This window comes from Schistocerca piceifrons, chromosome 5 (genome assembly GCF_021461385.2).
Source record: "Schistocerca piceifrons isolate TAMUIC-IGC-003096 chromosome 5, iqSchPice1.1, whole genome shotgun sequence".
Lineage (NCBI taxonomy): Eukaryota > Metazoa > Arthropoda > Insecta > Orthoptera > Acrididae > Schistocerca > Schistocerca piceifrons.
In genome coordinates, this window is record NC_060142.1 from 564378281 (window position 1) to 564399728 (window position 21448).

The window sequence follows — 21448 nt, forward strand, 5'->3', positions numbered from 1 at the left end:
CTTGGGTTTGCCATCTGAGTTACCGGCCGTTTTAGCAAATGATGCGAGGGGTGTCGACTGCGTTTTACTTTTTATTCTCCAAAGCAGTATGGTGAAAGCTATTTACTTTTTATTCTCCAAAGCAGTATGGTGAAAGCTATTTACTTTTTAATTTGGACCTCTGTTTCTGTATGGATTCTTTTTTAGCCCTTTTTCCACGTGTCTAATTTTGGCTATCTTCTATTGTGTCAATTGGGACTGACACACAGTCATTTTTATCTCCTCTCTGTCTTCCTGTTGTATAGTTTTGACTTGGGTGTGTATGACCCCAGTTGTTTTTTGCACCCTAAAGCAAAACAAAATCAAAACCAAACCTCAGTTCCCAGCCCTCCTCAATCTATATAAGAGAAAAAGAAGAATCATTAGTCCCAGGACAAGGCCCCCTGGGGGCCCCAGAGGACCCACCTTCCCCCTCACAACCTGAGTCTGACATCTTACTTATAGATGTCACCCGGTCCTCGTTGGTGTCTGGATAACAGCTCCTTGCTTATTCAATGGAACTGTAGTGGATACTACAGTCACCTCCCATAGTTGCAATCCCCAATGCCTTTTCCTCAACAGCTTGTGTCTTTCTCCAGTAATCTCATTTTATTGGTGCTGACTCACTGATCGATCGTGGGTTGTATGCTTTCGGTCTGAACCAGGTCGGCCCTTCAAGGGCTCCCAATGGTGCATGCACGTTGGTCCATATGGATATTGTTAGTACATGGATCCCAGTACGTACCACATTGGAAACAGTTGCCATCTGGGTCCACTTGGGCCCTGTGGTCAAACTTTACAATCCCTATCTCCGTGTCGACAAGCTGCCTACATCTGCTGCCCTAACTATCCTCCCTCAGCAACTCACCCCCCTCCCCCACCCCATCTTCCTCCTTGGTGTTTTAAATGATCACCCTTTGTGAGGGCAGGCTTTTTCATCTAGTGGAGGGCTCCTCATTGACAAGCTTCTTGTGGACCATGACCTGTGCCTTCTTAACGAAGGTTCCCCTATGTATTTTAGCGTGTGAACGCATTATTGTGGCCAAGATACACGAAGCCCACGCCTACTACAGTAGTACAAGTTTATATATCAACTAGCTCTGCAGATGATGAAGAAATTGATGAAATGTATGATGAGATAAAAGAAATTATTCAGGTAGTGAAGGGAGACGAAAATTTAGTAGTCATGGGTGACTGGAATTCGATAGTAGGAAAAGGAAGAGAAGGAAACGTAGTAGGTGAATATGGATTGGGGCTAAGAAATGCAAGAGGAAGCCGCCTGGTAGAATTTTGCACAGAGCATAACTTAATCATAGCTAACACTTCGTTCAAGAATCATGAAAGAAGGTTGTATACATGGAAGAACCCTGGAGATACAAGAAGGTTTCAGATAGATGGTAAGACAGAGACTTAGGAACCAGATTTTAAATTGTAAGACATTTCCAGGGGCAGATGTGGGCTCCGACCACGATCTATTGGTAATGAACTGTAGATTAAAACTGAAGAAACTGCAAAAAGGTGGGAATTTAAGGAGATGGGACCTGGATAAATTGAAAGAATCGGAGGTTGTACAGTGTTTCAGGGAGAGCATAAGGGAACAATTGACAGGAATGGGAGAAAGAAATACAGTAGAAGAAGAATGGGTAGCTTTGAGGAATGAAATAGTGAAGGCAGCAGAGGATCAAGTAGGTAAAAAGACGAGGGCTAGTAGAAATCCTTGGGTAATGGAAGAGATACTGAATTAAATTGATGAAAGGAGAAAATACAAAAATGCAGTAAGTTAAGCAGGCAAAAAGGAATACAAACGTCTCAAAAATGAGATCGACAGGAAGTGGAAAATGGCTAAGCAGCGATGGATGTAGGACAAATGTAAGGCTGTAGAGGCTTCTCACGAGGGGTAAGATAGATACTGCCTATAGGAAAATTGGAGACCTTCGGAGAAAAGAGAACCACTTGCATGAATATCAAGAGCTCAGATGGAAACCCAGTTCTAAGCAAAGAAGGGAAAGCAGAAAGGTGGAAGGAGTATATAGAGGGTCTATACAGGGGCGATGTTCTTGAGGACAATATTGTGGAAATGGAAGAGGAGTAGATGAAGATGAAATGGGATATATGATACTGCGTGAAGAGTTTGACAGAGCACTGAAAGACTCAAGTTGAAACAAGGCCCCGTGAGTAGACAACATTTCATTAGAACTTCTGACAGCCTTGGGAGAGCCAGTCCTGACAAAACTCTACCATCTGGTGAGCAAGATGTATGAGACAGGCGAAATTCCCTCAGACTTCAAGAAGAATATAATAATTACAATCCCAAAGAAACAAGTGTTGACAGATGTGAAAATTACCGAACAATCAGTTTAATAAGTCACGGATGCAAAATACTAACGCGAATTCTTTACAGATGAACGGAAAAACTGGTAGAAGCCAACCTCGGAGAAGATTAGTTTGTATTCCGTAGAAATTTTGGAACACGTGAGGCAATACTGACCCAACGACTTATCTTAAAAGAAAGATTAAGAAAAGGCAAACCTACGTTTCTAGCATTTGTAGACTTAGAGAAAGCTTTTGACAATGTTGACTGGAATACTCTCTTTCAAATTCTAAAGGTGGCATGGGTAAAATACAGGGAGCGAAAGGCTATTTACAATTTGTACAGAAACCAGATGGCAGTTATAAGAGTTGAGGGACATGAAAGGGAAGCAGTGGTTGGGAAGGGAGTAAGACAGGGTTGTAGCCTCTCCCCGATGTTATTCAATCTGTATATTGAGCGAGCAGTAAAGGAAACAAAAGAAAAATTCGGTGTAGGTATTAAAATTCATGGAAAAGAAGTAAAAACTTTGAGGTTTGCCTATGACATTGTAATTCTGTCAGAGACAGCAAAGGACTTGGATGAGCAGTTGAACAGAATGGAGAGTGTCTTGAGAGGGGGATATAAGATGAACATCAACAAAAGCAAAACGAGGATAATGGAATGTAGTTGAATTAAATTGGTTGATGCTGCCGGAATTAGATTAGGAAATGAGACACTTAAAGTAGTAAGGGAGTTTTGCTATTTGGGAAGCACAATAACTGATGATGGTCGAAGTAGAGAGGATGTAAAACGTAGACTGGCAATGGCAAGGAAAGCATTTCTGAAGAAGAGAAATTTGTTAACATCAAGTATAGATTTAAGTGTCAAGAAGTCATTTCTGAAAGTATTTGTATGGAGTGTAGCCATGTATGGAAGTGAAACGTGGACGATAAATAGTTTAGACAAGACAAGAATAGAAGCTTTTGAAATGTGGTGCTACAGAAGAATGCTGAAGATTAGATGGGTAGAACACAAAACTACTGAGGAGGTATTGAATAGAATTGGAGAGAGGAGAAATTTGTGGCACAACTTGACTGGAAGAAGGGATCGGCTGGTAGGGCATGTTCTGAGGCATCAAGGGATCACCAGTTTAGTGTTGGAGGGCAACGTGGAGGGTAAAAATCATAGAGGGAGACCAAGAGATGAATACACTAAGCAGATTCAGAAGGATGTAGGTTGCAGTAAGTACTGGCAGATGAAGCTTGCACAGGATAGAGTAGCATGGAGAGCTGCATCAAACCAGTCTCAGGACTGAAGACGACGACGACAACATGGCACTTTCTCTGCCATTGATCTCCCTCTATTCCCCTCCGCTTCTTCCTTCCTTACAGTGGCTGTGCCAAACAATGTCCTCTGTGATAGTGGCCACTTCCTTTTGATTCTCTCATTCTCTTCCCACCTCCCGATGACCAGGTGACCCCACTGGACTTTCCATCATACTGATTGGTCTCTGTATACCTCCCAGGTTGTGTTTCCACCTTCCTTATCAGGTTGTATTGATAGTTGTCTGTGATCTTTCCAATAAGATAATCCACATTGCCATACTCCACTTAAAAGGCCCCATTTGCCTCTGCCAGTTCCATGGTGGAGAACGACCATTGCCTCCCCTGTCCATGACTGTCGTCAGGGCTTGCAACATCTTAAGCAGCACCTGTCCGCCACCAGTCTTATTATCTTTAAATGTCTTTGTGCCACAGCCTGTTAATCAGATGGAGCAAACAGGTATTTTGGAAATGCTTTGCCTCGTGTCTAGGTTCTTCTGTCCCTTCATCATGGCAGTGGGCTGTACTCTGCACCATATGCTCCCTCCATGGCTTTGCTCTTCCAGGTGGCCTTTGTACAGCTCCATCAGTTATTCCAGAATACCTTACGACCCATTTTGCACAGGCATGGGCATTAGCCTTCTATCCAGTTGCTTTCCCCCTCTGTTAACTGCAGACAGAAGCTTCCCGCTTATGTTTTACCCCTTGTCAGACAGAATCCTACAGTGAACGTTCCACTGAATGGGAGCTTCTACTGGCACTCTTTGTCTCATGATTCAGCTCCTGGCCCTGATTCCACACACAACCAGTTGCTTCAGCACCTAAGTCCTCCTCTAAGACAATAGCTTTCCAAATGTTTAACCATATTTGGCTCCAAGTCATTTTACCCCCTCAGTGGAGAGACAGTATTGTCATTCCTGTCCTTAAGCCTGGCAAGGATCCATTGTCCCTTGGTAGTTACCAGCCAGTCAGCCTGACCCATGTTCTCTGCAAGTTACTAGAATGGATGGTGGCTCATAGACTTGATTTGGTCCTTGAATCTTGGCCTTTTATCTCATTACCAATGTGGCTTTGTTCGAGGGAGGTTCTCAAATTGATCATCTGCTTCAATTGGAAACTGCAGTTCAGCAGGCCTTTTCTTAGTGGAACAATCTTTTCGCAGTTGATCACAAAGCGTACAACACAGCTTGGTGCCACTGTATCCTCCTCATGCTACTTGGAAGGGACCTTTAGGACTTCCTGCTGATTTATATTTACCGGTTCCTGTCCCACCAGTCATTCAATGTCTGGGTTGCAGTGTGTATATGCCCCAGGAAATCCGGGAAAACCTGGGAACTTTTTCATTCAGGGAAAAATGGGGGCCATATTTTAAATTCTGAGAATTTGTCAATGTTTTAGTCTTCAGCAGTTTAATTTTTGTGGTTTTGAGAAGTAAGTACTGATACTCTAACTAAGAATTTTACTTCAACCCACTACTGCAGAATATTACTGCAGCAATAAAAAAAAAGGAAAGAGAGTAACACTGAAATAAATGCACCATTTACAACAACAAAACACAGTGCACACAAAAGTGTCTGCTGACAGAGGTTAAATTATTGCAGAAAGGGCTGCATTACGAAATCTGAGAGAGGACCCTGACGTCGTGGTATTTAAAGTTGACAGAGGTAATGCAACTGTTTTGGTACCTCGTGGTGTGTATAAAGATAAGATGTATGGTCTGCTAAGTGACTCTACCTGTAGGAGGATTGATTACGAACCTACAGTATGTGTGCAGCGAAAAACTTCAGCACTATTAAATTCCTCCTCCTTACCGCAAGAGACCATCAAGAGGTTAAGACCACATGGTTGTGTACCTCCAAGACTGTATGGCCTTCCAAAGATTCATAAAGAGGGTCTTCCTCTGCGTCCAATAGTGAGCAACATTGGAGCTTCTACATATGATTTAGCTAAACATCTCGCTTCCTTACTGAGACCTTTCGTAGGCAAGTGCTCAAATCACATAAGAAACTCAGCTGATTTTATCAATAGACTGGGGGCTTTTCGTCTTAGCCGTGTAGACCTTCTAGTAAGTTTTGATGTGGTCTCACTTTTTACAAAAGTTCCTCTTGCAGATTCTTTGACACTGATTGGTAACATGTTTCCTGTTTATATCACCGCTTTGTTCAGGCACGCTCTTTCCTCAACTTATTTTATATTTAATCAAGAATATTTTGAACAGACTGACGGTGTCACCATGGGTAGTCCCCTGTCTCCTTTGGTGGCCAACCTTTTTATGGAGGATTTTGAAGAGAGAGTGCTTGAATCAGGTGCCCTGAAGGCAACAGTTTTTTGGTGGTATGTGGATGACACTTTCATAGTGTGGCCTCATGGAGAAGATAAATTAATGGAGTTTCTACATCACCTCAACTCCATTCTTAGCAACATCCTGTTCAACATGGAAGTAGAGAAAGATGGTTGTTTGCCTTTCGTGGATGTCCTGGTTTGAAGGAAGAATGATGGTTCTCTAGGGCATTCAGTTTACCGGAAACCCACTCATACTGATTTGTACCTGCAAGCATAGAGTTGCAATCACCCATCGCAAACCATGAGTTTGCTTAAAACACTTGTTCATAGAGCTCATACTGTCTCAGATCTAGATAGCTTACCTCAAGAACTCGCCCATCTAAAGACAGTATTCAGCAAAAATGGGTATTCCATCCGGCAGATTAATAGGGCACTAACAGTTAAAACTAAGAAGCAGGAAGTGAATAAAGAGGAGAACATGCCGGAACAATCTTTAGCTTTTCTTCCTTTCGTTGGCAACACTTCGTTTAAAGTAGCAAGAATCCTCCGAAAATTTCAGGTAAAAGTGGTTTTCCGCTCACCATCGAAGATTGCAGACCTTGTGGGATCAGTTAAGGACAATCTGTTACTACGAAAGGCCGGAATTTACAAGATACCGTGCCAATGTGGCATGGCTTACATAGGTCAAACCACACGCACCGTGAAAGAACGCTGCACTGAACATCGTTACACCCGCCTTTTGCAGCCAAGAAAGTCCGCTATTGCTGAACATTGTATTTCTACTGGACATTCAATGGAGTATGAGAAAACAATGATTTTGTCCACAGCAACATCTTTCTGGGACTCCATTATTAAAGAATCCGTAGAAATATGACTGGCAGAAAATCTGTTAAACCGTGACAGCGGCTACCAGCTAGATAGTGCATGGAATCACATCATCTCCACGATTTGCTCAAATCGAAGACGACAGATTGTGTCGACGACCGTGAGAAACAGCAACGCAGAGGGCGACTGAGTTCCGCTATCCACAAGCGAGGGCACTGCCGGCGGGCAGTGTGGTTCAACTATCAAGTTTTCGACGCATGCGCAGAATAGTTACAGTACGCTATATATTGTGGAACGAAGGACGTTTTCGCCAGTGTGCGATGGCTCATCTGAAGATGACTGGCAGGTGCCCAGTTGAAATATCGTGCGAAGTATTGAACGACGAACGGCTGCAAGCCCGAAATTTGTTTGAACAGGGTGGTTGTAGTTGGAGCCTCTCTTCATGTTTTCTGGGTCTGGGACCCATGATCACTCCTCCTTCAAAGACAGCTCTTTTATCCCTCAGTTTTTAGATCTGCCCTATCCTTTTATTTGTTCTACTGTGTGTGTGTGTGTGTGTGTGTGTGTTTTTAGCTTCATCACTTTATAGTTTGACCCCTCTGACGGGAACCGCGCACTTTTTGCAGGCAGCTCTATCTTATGCATTTAACTTTTGAACCTTGGGACTGATGATGACCTCGTTGCTTAGTCCTGTAACCTCTCTCAATCAGTCAGTGTCCTGAGTTGAAAGGTTGCGAGACTTGACAAGGCAATAAATGTTTCCTGCTACCTGCATGTCAAGCATATCGTGCAGATTCTGGTAGCATCAGTCTTTTCCAGCAACCAATGCTCTGTTTTGCTGCTAATTTTAGGACTAGATATCACTAGAGGTCACTATCAAAATTTGTTCCACAACGTCTTAAAGAATAACTTTTGTTCCTCAATCACTTGGTGGACTGCATAACTGAACCACCAGGTATATCAGCTGGTTCTCGGGAGTTGTTGTTACTGTCTGATGCACTTATTTTACAGAATCTTTCCATTTCACTTTTTCTTATTAATCAGACTTACCTGAAAAGTTGGTTAAAGCCTTTATAAAATTATTGTGTGTTCACCACCACCACCATCACCACCATCACCATCTCCACCACATGTTCATGTTCATCTTTCATCTTCATGATGACAACAATGACTATCAGCCCCTCCACCTCCTCCCCATGGTTTTTCTTTGACTTACTTGCACATACAATAAGCTCTCTCTCTCTCTCTCTCTCTCTCTCTCTCTCTCTCTCTCTCTCTCTCTCTCTCTTTGCTGCTGCTGCTGCTGCCCCACCCCCCCCCCCCTCCCACCACCACCACACACACCATATATATTCTCTCTACCTTTAGTCTGATTATAAGTTAAAAACTGTTGCTATCAATACTTCTCACGTAAATCTTTATATATAGAAGAAAGTGTGACAGAGGCACATTTACTATTTATCCTCTTGAAGTATTTATTTTCTATGGAGAAGTTTTCAATCTTTGTCAGGGTAATTGTCAGAAATATATTGCACCAGAAACCTTGCGCAGGTGACACCAGAGTTATGGTAGTTTTGTGGAGATAGACAAAAAGCTTAGATGATTTTTACCACATGAAAGGAATTAGGAAATTTGGTATACCTCTAGTATGGATGAACAGTTTCCAAATGAATATAATGCAATACTTTGAGATAAAAAAAATTACATTGCATCTGTTCATCACCCCTGTGATGCAGTGCTAGTACTAATCTCTATTTGGATTTGTCATAGTAAACTACTGAAGAATCTGAATTGACAGATCAGTAGAATATTGTTGTATTTTACGTGGAAAGTGGTTATAGTGTAGTCTGGTATGTGGCATCTTGTCTTCCTCCTTCCACCACCGTCTCCCTGCTCCTCACGTTTTCTTGCCTACATGCTCCTCTACCAAAATGTCTGTCTTGAAGTATAAATTTTGGATGTGTATTTGACATATTTAATAATTGTATGTTTTTGCTGCTTTCAACAGAAGGAAGGGGTGAACCCTGAAGTATTGATAGAACAGGTAAAATATAGTTCACATTCTCAACCACTTCTGTTCCTCAGAGAATGAAACTGTTGTGAAAACTACATACCTGTCATACCATTTTTCTTCACAGTAAGGATAATAAAAATATGTACAGCTTGTCTGTAGCATGATGAAGCTAGAATAGTGTAGTCTTTCACTGTAGACGTTGGAGAATGGTAAATTAAAAATTTTGCCACACAAGTAGCATGCACCAGATTATACTGCATACTGCATGCTTTCCTTCCTGCAAGCTGAGCCAGGGAGACATAGTAATTGTGTGTGTGTTTGTGGGTGTTCCTCCCTCCCCCCCCCCCCCCTCCACCCCCCCTTTTTGCATGCATTTTCTCAATGATAAACATAGTGCAAGTTGAAAAGATGCATTTATCAAGTGACAGCACTTAGTAATGTATTTTGAAGAAATAATTTTTCCAGTACATATGTACATATGCTCCATTAGATTACAAGGTAAAAAGTTACTTTCAGTGGTAGAACATCATTGTTAAGTGGCTAAAATTGTTGCTTTCATTATTCCGCTATATTTCAGTTAAAATAACTGTGTGATAGACACTTCTAGAAATCAAGTGGTAGACACTATCCACCAGCCAATTATAGTTCTTTCTTGAGTGCCACCTATTTGCTGTGTTGCCTGTTCTGTAAGTACATGCAAAGCATTGTCAAAAATGGCTGGTTGCACATCAGCTACATTGCACTTGCACAACCCCCTGCCTTTTACCTCTACCACCATTCCAATCTGTCGATCATAAATTTATGTTAGTTACAGGTATACTACTCAATGAGACCACTAAACATGCCAACTAGTTGCATGGTACCAGATGACTCAAGTGTTCTGTATCTCACATATGTGGCAGAATACATGATGTCATCTCAACATCAAATACATTGTATACAGACAAGACTTGTCACATTATCCTCTTTCCTCCTTGTCCCTTTTCACAATAGCAGGGTAGTGCTCGTGTTAACGTTAATGTATAACAAAGAAGTTGAAGGTCTATTCTTTCATTACTAGAAAGTGCAGTTCTAAAATAAAATTACCCAGTTCTGGTTTTTTAATGTTGTAGTAATGTTTCAGCTCCAACTAAAACTAGGAGTTTTACAGTGACTATCCTGTTTCCCATGCTAGTTATCGTACCCTGTGGTAAAACTCAGCATGTGTTCACCAAAGTTTGTGGGAGGACTTGATGAAGTTCTGTCCTTCACACAAAGTATTCAAATGAGACATTTGGCGAGCTTAGTGGCCTCTGATTAATAATGCCTGTTACACAAGCAGAAGTGTGAAAGGAATAAATAAAGCAATGTTTACAGGTTCCACCAACACGTTAAGTATAAATCTGTTTTGAGATGAAATGTATCCATTTCTGTTCTATTGGTTTGGAAGCTCAAACAGTATTTTTTTAATTGTCCACAACACAGTCACAAATCGTGCACTAGTTTTGTAATTTTGAAATTTGTGATAAATTGCCTCAACTGTGTTTTTGCTAACCTGGAGAGTGTACCTTGTCAAGCACTTATTTAACAACACATTACTATTAGCTGCCTTGTACACAACTGCTCTCTCTTGGTTGTCCATCAGCTTCAAGAAATGTTTATAAATCATTTACTCCAGTCATTGTAACTGTGGCACATCAAACAGGATGCAGTCAGCAACTCTGGACACAAAACTCATAGTGTTGTGATGACAAGATTATGATAATATCCAACATTATCAAAGTATATGATGAAAAGCATCCACAGCTTGTTCAGTACAAAACAGTTGACAATGCATGCCATGTGAATGATGTATCAGTACTGAAATCTTTGAGACTTGTTGATTTATGCACTATGCTTAATTAAGTTAGCACTTCTATGCAAATTTTTATTAGTTAGTTAGTTAGTTATGTGTTCCATTTATCAATAGCACGGAAAAACCATTATGATGTGCAACGTGTCAAATGCACATGAAATGTGCGCAGGAAACAAGGGGTTTTTTAATTTTTTTTTTCATTATAGCCTTATACCTAAATATTTCTATTATCTATCCCATTCCCTTAAATGGCACAAAATGCATATATTATATCTCCAGATTTATTTACTCATATTCAAGAATTCCTCTATGGTATAGGAGTTGTCAAGGAGGTATGATTTAAATTTGTTTTTGAAACTATTACTACTGTCAGACATTTTATTTCATCTGGTAATTTATATTTTACCCCTTTCTGTGCCCTATATAGGTTAAGTAAAGGGTAGTGTAGGTCTTTCTTTTTTCTGGTATTGTAATCGTGAATGTTGCTGTTGATTTTAAACTGGTCCATGTTATTGAGAAAAAAGTTCATTACTGAGTAAATGTACTGTGAAGCAGTTGTAAGAATTCCTAACCTTTTAAACAGATGCCTACAAGATGTGTGACTATGAACCACACACATTATTCTAACTAGGTCTACTTTCTTTTGAGCAATGAATACCTTTTGCCTAGGTGTTGAGTTGCCCCAGAATATTATTCCGTATGGCATCAGAGTGTGGAAGTATGCAAAGTATGTTAGCTTACTAATTTCTACATTCTCAAAATTGGCAATTATTCTGATTGGAAAAGTTGCGGAACCTAGTCGCTTTAGGAGATCCAAAAATATGACTTTTCCAATTAAGATTCTCATATATGCTCTGGCTACTGACTTCTTTTCATGTGTTATGTTTATTGAAGGAATTATGCTTTTTGCAGCAGAAAATTCGATGTACTGTGTCTTTTCAAAGTTCAGAGGAAGCCCATTCACAGAAAACCAATTAATGACTTTTCCAAAGACCTTATTTGTATCATTTTCTATTGGACTTTCTTTTACTGGATTAATAATTATGCTTGTATCATCAGCAAACCATGTCAGTTCAGCATCTTGTTTCACATAAGAAGGGAGGTCATTCACATATCAAGACCAGGAGGGGACCCATGATCGAACCTTGTGGAACACCTAATGTAATTTCACCCCAGTTAAACGAAGTAGCAAACTCCTTTGAATCACCTGAAGCATATAAAGAGACTTTTTGCTTTCTGTTCTGTAGATATGACTTAAACCACTCATATGGTGTTCCATTTATACCATAGAATTGTAATTTCTGTAACATAATGTCATGGTTAATGCTTTGGATAAGTCACAGAATATTCCTACTAGTGACATTTTACTATTTAAAGACTCTATTATGTGGACAGTGAAATTGTATGTTGCTGTTTCAGTGGGACAGCATTTTTGAAATCTGAACTGTGATTTACTAAGTATCCCATTACTGTTGAGATGGCTAACCACTCTTGAATACATTACTTTCTCGAAATTTTTTGGAAATGCTGTAAGCAAGGATACTGGCCGGTAATTGACATCTGTGGTTTCCCCCTTTTTGTAGAGAGGCCTGAAAATGGCATATTTTAACCTGTCTGGAAAAATACCCTGAGTCAGTGATACATTACATATGTGACTCAAAACATCAGCTGTAATTGCTCCACATTGTTTTAATAACTTGTTAGACATGTCATCTACTCCAACAGAACATTTGTTTTTCAAAGATTTAATAATTTTCCTTATTTCACTAGAGGTTGTTAGATGAAACTTAACTGACTAAAATTTTTAAAAACTGACTTTTCCATGTACTGCCTGGCTTTTTCTTTTGAACTGTTCTCACCAATTTTTTCTCCTGCACTTAAGAAGTGATTGTTAAATACATTGGCTCCCTGTGTACTGTTGGTTAAAATGGTCTCATTCTCTTTAACAGTAATACTACCTACTCCAGTGGTTACTTTTCCTGTCTCCCTTCTAACAACATTCCATATTGATTTTATTTTATTGCTGGAGTTCTTAATTTCTTCTCTAACATACATATTTCTTGATTTCCTTACAACTTTTCTCAGTATGTTACAATAATTTTTATAGTGCAAAACTACTTCTGGATCTTCACTAGTTCTTGCTGTCTCATACAGTTTTCTTTTTCTTTCTGAAGACACTTTAATACCTGTAATAATACACTCCTGGAAATGGAAAAAAGAACACATTGACACCGGTGTGTCAGACCCACCATACGTGCTCCGGACACTGCGAGAGGGCTGTACAAGCAATGACCACACGCACAGCACAGCGGACACACCAGGAACCGCGGTGTTGGCCGTCGAATGGCGCTAGCTGTGCAGCATATGTGCACCGCCGCCGTCAGTGTCAGCCAGTTTGCCGTGGCATACGGAGCTCCATCGCAGTCTTTAACACTGGTAGCATGCCGCGACAGCGTGGACGTGAACTGTATGTGCAGTTGACGGACTTTGAGCGAGGGCGTACAGTGGGCATGCGGGAGGCCGGGTGGACGTACCGCCGAATTGCTCAACACGTGGGGCGTGAGGTCTCCACAGTACATCGATGTTGTCGCCAGTGGTCGGCGGAAGGTGCACGTGCCCGTCGACCTGGGACCGGACCGCAGCGACGCACGGATGCACGCCAAGACCGTAGGATCCTACGCAGTGCCGTAGGGGACCGCACCGCCACTTCCCAGCAAATTAGGGACACTGTTGCTCCTGGGGTATCGGCAAGGACCATTCGCAACCGTCTCCATGAAGCTGGGCTACGGTCCCGCACACCGTTAGGCCGTCTTCCGCTCACGCCCCAACATCGTGCAGCCCGCCTCCAGTGGTGTCGTGACAGGCGTGAATGGAGGGACGAATGGAGACGTGTCGTCTTCAGCGATGAGAGTCGCTTCTGCCTTGGTGCCAATGATGGTCGTATGCGTGTTTGGCGCCGTGCAGGTGAGCGCCACAATCAGGACTGCATACGACCGAGGCACACAGGGCCAACACCCGGCATCATGGTGTGGGGAGCGATCTCCTACACTGGCCGTACACCACTGGTGATCGTCGAGGGGACACTGAATAGTGCACGGTACATCCAAACCGTCATCGAACCCATCATTCTACCATTCCTAGACCAGCAAGGGAACTTGCTGTTCCAACAGGACAATGCACGTCCGCATGTATCCCGTGCCACCCAACGTGCTCTAGAAGGTGTAAGTCAACTACCCTGGCCAGCAAGATCTCCGGATCTGTCCCCCATTGAGCATGTTTGGGACTGGATGAAGCGTCGTCTCACGCGGTCTGCACGTCCAGCACGAACGCTGGTCCAACTGAGGCGCCAGGTGGAAATGGCATGGCAAGCCGTTCCACAGGACTACATCCAGCATCTCTACAATCATCTCCATGGGAGAATAGCAGCCTGCATTGCTGCGAAAGGTGGATATACACTGTACTAGTGCCGACATTGTGCATGCTCTGTTGCCTGTGTTTATGTGCCTGTGGTTCTGTCAGTATGATCATGTGATGTATCTGACCCCAGGAATGTGTCAATAAAGTTTCCCCTTCCTGGGACAATGAATTCACGGTGTTCTTATTTCAATTTCCAGGAGTGTACAAGGTTTCTTTGAAAAGTTTGTGGTGTTAGATTTAGTAATTTTCTTTGGAAAACAAATTTTCAAAAATGATGTAAATTTATCAAGAAATATGCTGTATTTATCAGTAGCATTTGGCTCATTATATGCATCTTCCCAGTTTACATTTTCTAAGCTTTCTCTGAAGTGATCTGTAGATACCGGGTTGAGCACCCTCACACTTTTACTTAATGGTTTCTGAAGTGTATGCCCTGTTAGGTTAGTTAATCAGTTGTGCATCATGGTCAGATAATCCATTTACCACAGTGAAAGCATGTTTTAGTTCTACATCCTCTTGCTGTACAAATACGTTATCTATTTCTAATAGATACTACTGTACTGAGCTATACGTGTAGGGAAATTGATCACTGATTCTAAGTTATATTGTTAACAACACTTCTAGTTCACGTTTCCTAACAGAATTGCTTAGAAAGTCAACACTGAAATCACCACAGATTAATAACTTCTTCTTTTTGTCTGACAGACAGCATAATAGGGAGTCAAACATTTTTATGAATACCTCCCAATCTCCCCGTGGAGACCTGTACACTGTTGCTAATATCAGCACATTATTATCTAGCTGAAGTTCACATGCACAATCCTCAAAGTGCTGATCAACACAAAATTTGCTTACTCTAAAAGTGTAAGATGCTAAATCATACCCATTTATACTGACATTTTCCATCCCCACAGTTACATGGTGCTCAGACAAAGTATGTCAATCTCATTCTCATTTTTGAGATCATATAAACACATTATCAGCTCATCTACTTTATTTTTATTCCCCTGATATTCTGGTGATGTAAGTTGATACCACCCATAGCTTTATCTCTATTTGTTGTGCATGAAGTTTCTTTTCTTCTATTTTCGTTGGTTGTTGTCTGTCTGGAATTTGGATTTAACCTAAAAAACCTGTCTGCCTGGTCCCAATAACCACAGGGATCACCCCTTGTGTGACTGTGGTCCCCCTTACAGTATCTGCTAATAGAGAAGCTAACGTATCTTTCCCCTACCTATTAAGGTGCAGGCCATGTGTAGTGTAACACCACCTACCAATAGCATCAGCTGGAACGACACTCACTCGAGACTTTGCCAGTGTCTGGAGCATCCCGTTCAGCTCAGTGTTAATACGCCTTACAGCAGTGTTTACCCAGGGCTGATCATGGCGCTGAAAGACCTCCACAAACCCCACGTTTGTGTGCCCAGTTTCTGCTTCTATTTTACCCAGGTCACTCCTAATACTATATCTTGGATTCATAGCCAGGCCCGGCCATCCTGATTTAGGTTTTCCGTGATTTCCCTAAATCGCTTGAGGCAAATGCTGGAATGGTTCCTTTGAAAGGGCATGGCAGACTTCCTTCTCCGTCCTTCCCAAATCTGATTAGATCGATGACCTCGCTGTCTGGTCTCCTTCCCTAAAACAACCCAACCCCCATACCCAGGCTGTTTCCTGCTCCCCCAACTATAATTACCTGATCTTCCTTCTCAAAGTCCTTGCATAGCTGACCTAAGTTATAAATGGAGTAATCTGAGAAATTTTAATGTGGACATTCCTTGGTATAAACACAAGGACTTGACAGTCTCAAGACTGTCAGACTGTTGTACTTTTATGGATGCTCTTGCACCAGCATTCAATAATTGTGAATTTCTTGTACTTTAAACACTTATGATTACTTCCGCTGCAACATATTTCTCCACTTTCTCGTAGTATTTTTTGTGTGTATAACACATCCTGATTTAATTTATGCTGATTAAGTCCCATAAAGAAGGTATATTCCAGTGTTTATTATTTGTAACTATTGTTAATAACATAATGTACAGAAATTATTTGTGGCTTTGATGCTCCACTAAATATTTTCTTACAGTTTATTTTCCTTCTTTCTAGGCGGAGAAAGATTTAAGAGTAGCTCAGTCAGAATTTGATCGGCAGGCGGAGATAACGAAGTTGCTACTGGAAGGCATTAGCAGCTCCCACGCTAGCCACTTACGCTGCTTGCACGAATTTGTTGAGGCACAAGTCAGATACTATGACCAATGCCATCATATTATGCAGGAACTCCAACGTGATCTGTCAAGGTAAAGAATAATTTTTATATTTGCTGGAGAGGATGTGTAATGTCATTTGTGTAACAGGCCTTTTAATAGAAGTGTACTCAAAATACACAGCCAGGAGACACATTTGATAACATTATCTGCTTGCGACAGGGTCTGCAGCTACAGTGAATTTTTTAAAGATTTTATGATGGCTTCAGCTGAAATTTTCATTATTTAATGTATAATTGTGCAATTTTGGCCTTGGGCCATTGTCAGGTATATAAAACAAAAGCATTATACATTGGATGCATCAGTATCACTTAAGACTTTAACATAAGAACAAGTCCTGTCTCAAGATATACAACAAGGAGTACAACTTAATTTATAGAATGTATGCACATGTAGATCATAATTATTTTATAGAAATTCATTAACAAAGTCATGTGGGTCTTTGTTCTTATGTATATTCAGTTATCATTCATCACTGGTGTTTGCATTACAGTCATACTTATTAATGAGTATATGCGTTCCACAGTTCTATAAAGCTTTGTCATAGAACTGATGAAAAGTTGTCTAGGAAATTACCCACTTACTATATCCAAAAATTCATCTGAGTAGGAGGAGTTGCCATTCAGAAATTCTTTTAATTTCCTTTTAAATGCTATATGGCTATCTGTCAGACATTTGATGCTATTAGGTAAATGACCAAAGACTTTTCTGGCAGCATAATTTACCCTCTTCTGAGGCAAAGTTAGATTTAACCTTGAGTAGTGGAGATCATCCTTTCTCCTAGTGTTGTAGCCATGTACACTGCTATTACTTTTGAATTCGTTCAGATTGTTAGTAACAATTTTCAAAAGTAAATATATATATTGTGAGGCTACAGTGAAGATCCGTAGCTCTTTAAATAAGTATCCGCAGGATGATCTTGGATGAGCTCCAGCAATTATTCTGATTACACGCCTTTGTGTAATGAACACTCTTTTTACTCAATGATGAGTTACCCCAGAATATGACTCTATATGAAAGCAGAGAATGAAAATAGTTGTTGTAAGCTAATTTACTGAGATGTAGATCGCCAAAATTTGCAATGAGCCTAATAGCATAAGTAGCTGAACTCAAACGTTTCAGCAGATCTTCAGTGTGTTTTTTCCAGTTCAACCCCTCATCAATGCATACACCTAGAAATTTTAAATATTCTACCTTAGCTACCGATTTCTGATCGAAGTCTATATTTATTAATGGTGTCATTCCATTTACTGTGTGGAACTGTATATACTGTGTTTTGTCAAAGTTTAATGAGAGCCCATTTGCAGAGAACCACTTAATGGTTTTCTGAAAAACATCGTTTACAGTTTCATCAGTTAATTCTTGTCAGTTGGGTGTGATAGCTATACTAGTATCATCGGCAAAAAGTATCAGCTTTGCATCTTCGTGAATATAGAATGCCAAGTCATTAATATATTTTAAGAACAACAGAGGACCCAAGACCGAACCTTGCGGCACCCCATTCTTGATTGTTCCCCAGTTTGAGAAATCACCAGTTTTTTGCATATTATTTCAACTTTCTGCACTCTTCCAGTTAGGTATGATTTAAAGCATTTGAGCGCTGTCCCATTCATACCACAGTACTTGAGCTTATCTAGAAGTATTCCATGATTTACACAATCAAAAGCCTTTGAGAGATCACAAAAAATCCCAATGGGTAACTTCTGGTTACTCAGAGCATTTAATATTTCATTAATGAATTTACATATAGCATTTTCCATTGTGAAAAACCTTTCTGGAAACCAAACTGACATTTTGTTGAAACTTTATTTTTACAAAGGTGTGAAGCTATTGTACAATACATCACTTTTTCAAGAATTCTGGATGAGGCAGTCAGAAGAGAGATTGGGCAGTAGTTGTTGACATCAGACGTATCCCCTTTTTTATGCAGTGGTTCAACAATGGATACTTCAGTCTATCTGGGAAAATACCCTGCTTCAGAGAGCTATTACATATGTGGCTAAGAATCCCACTTATCTCTTGGAACAAGCTTTTATTACCCTGCTGGAAATGCCATTAAGTCCATGTGAGCTTTTATTCTTGAGAGAGTTTATCATCTTCCTAATTTCAGGAGGAGAGGTTGTATCATTAACTGCCTTGCTTCTTCTAATGAACCTTTAGATCCTATGTTCCCTACAACATTTAACAAATAATTATTCAAAATGTTTTCGACTTCCGGCTTATTGTTTGTCAAGGTTCCATTCGCTTCGATGGTAATGCCGTCATCCTGTACTCTTGGTTGCCCTGTCTCCCTTGTAATAATATTCCAAATTGTTTTGATTTTGTTATCAGAGGTATTAATCTCAGACATGATGCACATGCTTCTGGACTTTTTAATAACCTTTCTTAATGTAGCACAGTAGTTGTTATAATATTTGGCTGTTTCTGGGTCATTACTCTTTCTAGTTGTTAGATACAGTTCCCTTTTGTGGTTACAAGATATTTTTATTCCTTTAGTAAGCCAAGGTTTTTTCATGGTTTCTTATTATTAGATTTAACTACTTTCTTGGGGAAAAAGTTTTCAAATTCTCTTAAGTCTATCATGAAATAAGTTATATTTTAGATTAGCATCGGGTTCCTTGTACACCTCATCCCAGTATAATTGCTGAAGATTTTTCCTGAAATTTCTAATTTTTGAGTGATTAATTGAATGCACAACATTGGAGGGTAGTTTTGAATTACTGAATGGAGCTGTGTCATATACTGTAACTAGCTGAGCACCATTATCAGAAAGGCCATTCTCAACAGGACAAGAATTTGTTTTTAAACTTATCTTGGTCTATAAAAGTGTTATCTATCAATGTGCTGCTGTCCTTTACTACCAGAGTGTGAAAGTTAATGATGGATGTCGAATTGAAAGAACCGAGCAAGACTTCCATGTCATTCTTCCTATTACACACTTTCAGTGAATCAACATTGAAGTCCCGACAAATAATAATTTGCTTTCCCCTATCTGACAGATAGCACAACTATTCTCAGAAATATGATGTTAAACGACTGTTAACTCATAAACTTACTGGACAAATTATTTAGTAAATAAATAAATCGCACCTCAATCCTGTAGATGAAAGAACTTTAATGAGACACACATGTGTTGGTGTTGTTGTTGTCGTCTTCAGTCCTGAGACTGGTTTGATGCAGCTCTCCATGCTACTCTATCCTGTGGAAGCTTCATCTGCCAGTACCTACTGCAACCTACATCCTTCTGAATCTGCTTAGTGTATTCATCTCTTGGTCTCCCTCTACGATTTTTACCCTCCACGATGCCCTCCAGTACTAAATTGGTGATCCCTTGATGCCTCAGAACATGTCCTACCTACCAGTCCCTTCTTCTTGTCAAGTTGTGCCACAAACTCCTCTTCTCCCCAATTCTGTTCAATACCTCCTCATTAGTTATGTGATTCACCCATTCTTCTGTAGCACCACATTTCGAAAGCTTCTATTCTCTTCTTGTCTAAACTATTTATCGTCCATGTTTCACTTCCATACATGGCTACACTCCATACAAATACTTTCAGAAACGATATCCTGACACTTAAATCAATACTCAATGTTAACAAATTTCTCTTCTTCAGAAACACTTTCCTTGCCATTGCCAGTCTACATTTTATATCCTCTCTACTTCGACGGTCATCAGTTATTTTGCTCCCCAAATAGCAAAACTCCTTTACCACTTTAAGAAATCAGACACTTAATCTAATTCCCTCAGCATCACCCGACTTAATTAGACTACATTCCATTATCCTCATTTTGCTTTTGTTGATGTTCATCTTATACCCTTCTTTCAAGACACTGTCCATTCCATTCAACTGCTCTTCCAATTCCTTTGCTGTCTCTGACAGAATTACCATGTCATCGGCGAACCGCAAAGGTTTTATTTCTTCTCCCTGGATTTTAATGCCTACTCCGAACTTTTCTTTTGTTTCCTTTACTGCTCGCTCAATATACAGATTGAATAACATCGGGGAGAGGCTACAACCCTGTCTCACTCCTTTCCCAACCACTGCTTCCCTTTCATGTCCCTCGACTCTTATAACTGCCATCTGGTTTCTGTACAAATTGTAAATAGCCTTTCGCTCCCTGTATTTTACCCCTGCCACCTTTAGAATTTGAAAGAGAGTATTCCAGTCAACATTGTCAAAAGCTTTCTCTAAGTCTACAAATGCTAGAAACGTAGGTTTGCCTTTCCTTAATCTTTCTTCTAAGATAAGTCGTTGGGTCAGTATTGCCTCAAATGTTTCAACATTTCTACGGAATACAAACTAATCTTCCCTGAGGTCGGCTTCTACCAGTTTCTCCATTCGTCCGTAAAGAATTCACGTCAGTATTTTTGCAGCTGTGACTTATTAATCTGATAGTTCGGTAATTTTCACATCTGTCAACACCTGCTTTCTTTGGGATTGTAATTATTATATTCTTCTTGAAGTCTGACGGAATTTCGCCTGTTTCATTGTCAAACTCTACACGCAGTATCATATCTTCCATTTCGTCTTCGACATCTTCTTCCATTTCCGTAATATTGCCCTCAAGAACATCGCCCCTGTATAGACCCTCTATATACTCCTTCCACCTTTCTGCTTTCCCTTCTTTGCTTAGAACTGGGTTTCCATCTGATCTCTTGATATTCATGCAAGTGGTTCTCTTTTCTCTCCAAAGGTCTCTTTAATTTTCCTGTAGGCAGTATCTATCTTACCCCTCGTGAGAAACCTCTACATCCTTACATTTGTCCTCTAGCCATCGCTGCTTAGCCATTTTGAACTTCCTGTTGATCTCATTTTTGAGACGTTTGTATCCTTTTTTGCCTGCTTCATTTACTGTATTTTTGTATTTTATCCTTTCATTAATTAAATTCAGTATCTCTTCTGTTACCCAATGATGTGAACATCATAAAACCAGAGTTTATGTACGGCCATATTTAGGTACCATTTCCAAAAAAATTAATCTGTTTAAAGAATGCAAAATTAAAAACTAGCTACAGAAACATTAACAATCTACAGTGGTTATTGAGACACATACACCAAAAATAGAGCCTTCTTTTGTCATCACAAATATACAAAATTGACTGACGAATGGTCAAAATTTTATGTGGGACAAACAGAAAGTCAAGTTAGCACATGACTTAAAGAACACACAATAATAAGG

The 21448-nt window shown here is 40.3% G+C and overlaps 1 protein-coding gene across 3 annotated transcripts in view; it reads left to right on the forward strand.

Moving 5' to 3' along the window:
* The window catches only part of LOC124798139 (endophilin-B1), a 228520-nt gene that overhangs the window by 95547 nt on the left and 111525 nt on the right, over nt 1-21448 (forward strand). For 2 of the 3 annotated variants that reach the window (XM_047261413.1, XM_047261415.1), the window contains exons 6-7: nt 8747-8782; nt 16110-16300. In XM_047261413.1, coding sequence (XP_047117369.1) covers nt 8747-8782; nt 16110-16300 — 227 coding nt within the window. The remainder of the gene's footprint in view (nt 1-8746; nt 8783-16109; nt 16301-21448) is intronic. The other variant, XM_047261414.1, reaches the window with a different exon arrangement.